Source organism: Dendroctonus ponderosae, unplaced genomic scaffold (assembly GCF_020466585.1).
Source record: "Dendroctonus ponderosae isolate FM_Combo_2020 unplaced genomic scaffold, Dpon_F_20191213v2 Dpon_F_20191213_12, whole genome shotgun sequence".
NCBI lineage: Eukaryota > Metazoa > Arthropoda > Insecta > Coleoptera > Curculionidae > Dendroctonus > Dendroctonus ponderosae.
In genome coordinates this window covers 2,900,774-2,906,889 of record NW_026017316.1, presented here as the reverse complement: position 1 = coordinate 2,906,889, position 6,116 = coordinate 2,900,774, and the positions used below count along the sequence as shown (strand labels likewise).

The 6,116-nt window shown below is 48.0% G+C and overlaps 1 protein-coding gene across 1 annotated transcript in view; it reads left to right on the top strand.

Annotated features, from left to right (window-relative positions):
* The window catches only part of LOC109541900 (RNA-binding protein Musashi homolog Rbp6), a gene marked incomplete in the record, with an annotated part of 99,721 nt that overhangs the window by 48,978 nt on the left and 44,627 nt on the right, over nt 1–6,116 (top strand). The window contains 1 exon segment of the mRNA XM_048663086.1: nt 1,039–1,080. Coding sequence (XP_048519043.1) covers nt 1,039–1,080 — 42 coding nt within the window.

Sequence of the window (6,116 nt, the reverse complement as noted above, 5' to 3'; positions counted from 1 at the left end):
AAGATTCCCTGATGAAGCCACCCAACTGAGACACAAAATGTCGATGAATGAACTTCCAGGCTCGGTCATAGGGAACTGAGTTATAGCGCATTATCTCGGAGAGCGGCAACAACTCGACACAGTGTTACGTGGGAGTTACAGAGCAATTGCGCCAAAAGTGATCTATATGGGCAGCGTTTCGAGTGGCGGCCAGGTCCATGAGATGGGGAGAAACTGGCTGTTTTTGGGCGAGCCGAGTTCGGGAGTTCGGGAGCGAAAAAAGCCGCCATAAATCCAAGACACACACACGCATTTTGCGCCCCCCTAACAAGGGCTGGGAATTTACGAGGTTGCTCCCCTTTCATCGCAAATCAGTCAAAGGAAAACGCGTCTTTTTCGGCTCGCACTGCGCCGCGTAAATAACGCAGCGTCAGCGCCTTCGTTCTAATTAAATTCCTGCATTTGCCCGCCAGACAGACCGGATTTGGGCCTGGGGGATGTTTTAGTTCCCCGGGTTTTTCGCCCCGGAACGGGGGAGGGGGCGAAGCTGATCCATCGCGCCTCCAACTCGACTTATCTGGCCTTTCCAGGCGGATGCTTCCGAAAATTAAAATAGTAATAAAAGTTAGTTGGTGATAGGAGAATGGAGGGAGGTTCGCCCCCTGCGGGGCCCTGGCGGGCGGCAGCGGAAAAGAGCGGCGTTTTATCAACGTGACGGTTTTACGGGTCGTTGGGCTGCTTCAAAACGCCAGAATGACCTGCAAGGTCCAGGATGTCGCCCTCCCAAAGGGTCCCTTAGGGCGGAATCGTCTTCGACCAGCTGCCGCTGTAGGCAAATGCGCTTTTAATGCGCGCCGGATTCGGGGCAATTAGGCGAGAAATCTCGGCGCGCCGAAGACTTCCCGATCGAAATTCGAAAATATTAATTGGGCGCCCATATGGCCGCTTAATTAGCGAAATCGAGCCGGAAATCAATTAAAGGCGCTCGCGCGCCAATTTGCCTAATGGCTTCGCCAAGTCGATGTTTTCACTAAAAATCGCCCGTTCTTTTTGTTGCAGATTGACCCCAAAGTGGCGTTCCCGAGGCGAGCACACCCCAAGGTAAGTCCGCCCCCCCCAAGTTCCCCCGTGGCATGCAGTGGCGCACCTTTGCGCCCCCCTTAAACTGCGTTCTTAGCGCTAAACCTTGAGATGGAACAACTAAGTCCGCCACGTTGGCGAGGCGAAGCTTTTGAGTGCTCGGGCGGACAGCCCTAAGCTGACTTAAACGCCTACAGGCGAACTATGCAAAAAGTGGGCGCAGTTTTGCCTCCCAGCAGGGAGGTTTGGTTTGGGCGCGGAAAACACTGTGAACCTGCTGCAGCAGACACACTGAGCGGACTGATTTTGATGCGAAAACTGTTGCTGATGCCAAAATGCGCCAACCTCAGGCACCCCCAGGGCCGGTTTCGAGCCTATTCGCTCTCATCCAGCTGGGTTCAGCCTGAAATTAGCGATTCACATCGGTTGCGCAACCTCACTTCAGCAGTTGAGCGGCTTTTTCATCCTCTTTCTTTAGTCGGATGTCAATAAAACGTTTGAAGAGTCGAAAATGGAGTTCGATTATGATTTTCCAGAAGTTTCAACTCGGAAAGTTCCTCGGATTGGAAGTTGTGAATTTTCAAAGTCCGATGAAGTAAATTGCTTATTTGCCACTGCGAGGTTCAACACGCTTTTCCGAACTGTTTTAGTTGAAGAATGAGATTCAAACTTTGCGCAAGTTTAACAGTGGAGTTCAGTCGACAAATTGACGAAATTTCAAGTGCTGAACTGCGTTTAGTTTGGAGTTGCAAATTTTTAAAATCGACCCGCTCACTTTCGCGATTGTCCACTTCAGGAGTTGAGCGGCTTTTTCATCCTCTTTCTTTAGCCGGATGTCAATGAAACGTTTGAAGAGTCAAAAATGAAGTTCGATTATGATTTTCCAGAAGTTTCAACTCGGAAAGTTCCTCGGCTTGGCAGTTGTGAACTTTCAAAGTCCGATGAAGTAAATTGCTTATTTGCCACTGCGAGGTTCAACACGCTTTTCCGAACTGTTGTAGTTGAAGAATGAGATTCAAACTTTGCGGGAGTTGAAGAATGGAGTTCAGTCGACAAATTGACGAAATTTCAAGTGCTGAACTGCGTTTAGTTTAGAGTTGCGAATTTTTAAAATCGACCCGCTCACTTTCGCGTTTGTCCACTTTAGGAGTTGAGCGGCTTTTTCATACTCTTTCTTTAGCCGGATGTCAACGAAAGGTTTGAAGAGTCAAAAATGGAGTACGATTATGATTTTCCAGAAGTTTAAACTGTGAATGTTCCTAAGATTGGAAGTTGTGAACTTTCAAATTTCGATGAAGTAAATTGCTCATTTGCCACTGCAAGGTTGAACACGCTTTTCCGAACTGTTTTAGTTGAAGAATGAGATTCATCCTTTTCGGTAGTTTGATAGTGGAGTTCAGTCGACAAATCGACGAAGTTTCAAGTGCTCAACTGCGTTTGGTTTGGAGTTGCAAATTTTTAAACTCGACCCGCTCAATTTCGCGTTTTTCCACTTCAGGAGTTGAGCGGCTTTTTCATCCTCTTTCTTTAGCCGGATGTCAATGAAACGTTTTAAGAGTCAAAAATGAAGTTCGATTATGATTTTCCAGAAGTTTCAACTCGGAAAGTTCCTCGGATTGGAAGTTGTAAACTTTCAAAGTCCGATGGAGTATATTGCTCATTTGCCACTGCGAGGTTCAACACGCTTTTCCGAACTGTTTTAGTTGAAGAATGAGATTAAAACTTTTCGGGAGTTTAAGAGTGGAGTTCAGTCGACAAATTGACGAAATTTCAAGTGCTGAGCTGAGTTTGATTTGGAGTTGAAAATTTTAAAAATCGACCGCCTCAATTTCACGGTTGTCCACTTCAGGAGTTGAGCGGCTTTTTCATCCTCTTTCTTTAGCTGGATGTCAATGAATCGTTTGAAGAGTCAAAAATGGAGTTCGATTATGATTTTCCAGAAGTTTCAACTCGGAAAGTTCCTCGGATTGGAAGTTGTGAATTTTCAAATTTCGACGAAGTAAATTGCTCATTTGCCACTGCGACGTTCAACACGCATTTCCGAACTGTTTTAGTTGAAGAATGAGATTCAAGCTTTTCGGGAGGTTAACAGTGGAGTTCAGTCGACAAATGGACGAAATTTCAAGTGCTCAACTGCGTTTGGTTTGGAGTTGCGAATTTTTAAAATCGACCCGCTCAATTTCGCGTTTGTCCACTTCAGGAGTTGAGTGGCTTTTTCATTCTCTTCCTCTAGCCGGATGTCAATGAAACGTCTGAAGAGTCAAAAATGGAGTTCGATCATGATTTTCCAGAAGGTTCAACTCGGAAAGTTCCTCGGATTGGAAGTTGTGAACTTTCAAATTCCGATGAAGTAAATTGCTCATTTGCCACTGCGACGGTCAACACGCTTTCCGAACTGTTTTAGTTGAAGAATGAGATTCAAACTTTGCGGGAGTTGAAGAGTGCAGTTCAGTCGAGAAATTGACAAAATTTCAAATGCTCAACTGCGTTTGATTTAGAGTTGCGAATTTTTCAAATCGACCCGCTCACTTTTGCGTTTGTCTACTTCAGGAGTTGAGCGGCTTTTTCATCCTCTTTCTTTAGCTGGATGTCAATGAATCGTTTGAAGAGTCAAAAATGGAGTTCGATTATGATTTTCCAGAAGTTTCAACTCGGAAAGTTCCTCGGATTGGAACTTGTGAACTTTCAAAGTCCGATGAAGTAAATTGCTCATTTGCCACTGCGAGGTTCAACACGCTTTTCCGAACTGTTTTAGTTGAAGAATGAGATTCAAACTTTGCGGGAGTTTAACAGTGGAATTTAGTCGACAAATCGACGAAGTTTCAAGTGCTCAACTGCGTTTGGTTTGAAATTGCAAATTTTTAAAATCGATAGACTCGAAACCGGGCCTGGGGGTGCCTGAGGTTGGCGCATGTCGGCCTCAGCAGCTCCGTGATGAGCTTTCTAAATGGGCAAGTGCTGATGCCGAAATGCGCCAACCTCAGGCACCTCCGAGACCGGTTTCGAGCCTATTCGCTCTCATCAGCTGGGTTCAAAAAATCAAAAATGCCAGTGAAAACGCAGTGAATCGTGCCCTGGGCGCATGCCGGCGCCCAACTCGCCCCGGCCTAAGCGTTTATGGTCGTTATGGTTGGCACCTTCCGGCAAAAATACCTGACAAAGTTTCGAACGCCGGCCCCCATCAATCACATCGGCGTATTTTTACCTTATTAATGACCTGGGCGCCGTGGCGGGCGAAAGATTGATTAAGGGCGGATGGAAAGTGAAAGTGGGTGCAACCGAGAGCCAAAGCCGGTTTCATGCTGATTCATTCTTCATTCTTATTCATTGCGCGGCTCCTCGGGTCTATAAATAGTGCAGTGGGGCAACGTGGCCGCCGCCTCAGGATCCCCTAAGGAAGTCCACTTTTTTGCGCCCTCCTCGCCCAGGGGGGGCGCGGATTAATATTAATTCGAATTTACTATGATCACTGTTTAAGCGCGCGCTAATTCCGATCCCCCGCAGGATTGGGGCCAACAATCGATTCCTGCGAAGGGTCGCTTAATGAAATTTGATGATCATCCGGGCGCGCGATTGTGGCGGATTTTCCCCCATTAGAAATGCATAAGCAATTCCGATTATCCTGGATTGGGCCTTATTGGGCTGCGCCCACTCTGATGATGGACTTGGCGGATAATCGAAACGCCACACGGCCAGCGGCCCGGGGGGGAACGCCCCCCACCCCATAAAGAAGTTTATTTATTCGCGCCCTAGCAACAGTGTTGTCTGTCAATTCAACCCCACACCAGTCGGGCGTGAGCTGGTGACTGTCACTTCTGTCTAAAGCATTGACAACGCTCTGACGGGCGCCATTCAAAATTCCGCCGAAGAAACGTGGTAGAAGCAGCCGGGCTGAACGATGACGAAGGCGCCCAGAACCGTGGGCGCAGCCAAAGCGCGCCCAGGCGACGCCGTGCCCCGGGCGCAGTCGATGAGCGCTGGGCGCGTGACGCGCAACCCGTTCCTGAACTTTCTGCGCGACATGCGCAGGAACACGCAAGGTATGTCGCCGATCGAGGTGACACAGCGCGGCGCCGAGATCTGGCGCAACATGACCCGCGCCCAGAAGGAGCCCTACTGCCAGATGGCGCGGCAGGCGGAGCGCCGGCCCAGGCGCAACCGTCGGCGGCGCAAACACAGACAGCGCAAGCGCCGCCGTCACTGATCAAAGTTTGTGATTGATTAAACGTTTCGTATCGTCTCTGCTTTTGATTTCGTGTTGGGGGGGTGACACTGGGTTGAGTTGCGCTCGCCGAGTTAATGAGTTGTTACTCATCGGCTGATGAGTCGTGACACTTGGGCTGCGCCAACTCACTGAGTTGCTTTGTCTGTAGAACCGATTACTAAAAAACCGGAAATTTTGCGGAAACTTGAGAGCGATGAGGGTGAGGAGTGTACCAAACACGTTGATTTATGCTTTTGCTTTCTCTGATCGTTTTCTGAGAAAACCTTTACGATTTCGGCGAAAAACGGGAGAAATTCGACGATGGAAAGGATTTCGAAAGTTTTTCGAAGCGACGAAGGAGGCGAGCGTTCAAGTAAAACTTCAGATCGTCAGTTTTAAGCGACACTTTAGAAACATGCGCATTTAGAAGAACGAGTAAAGGAACTTGTAAAAAAATATCATCAATCAATGGCCCTTTGAGTAAATCGGAAAACAACTGAAAAATGGGTTATTAACATTTTGCGCAACAGCAACGAAACTGAGTTGGTGCGTCGCGGCACTGCGCCAACCCCTTAAAATTCACTGAGTTACCCAGGCGTGCCGCACTGACTTCGAGACCAAAAACACGTTTTCTTCGTGCAGTTTTCCTCAAAAAGCCTCACAGTGTTGGCACTTGTTGTGTTGCTTCCTGGTTTGGAGGAAAAACTCTCTAAACCTACCGATTGATCAGGATTTGCAGAAAATCAACGCAATTGCCTTGGACGCACGCCACTGGCAAGCCATGCAAGCTGAGTTGCTGCGCCGCAACACCGCGCCAACCCCCTAAAAATTCACTGAGTTGCGACACTGATTC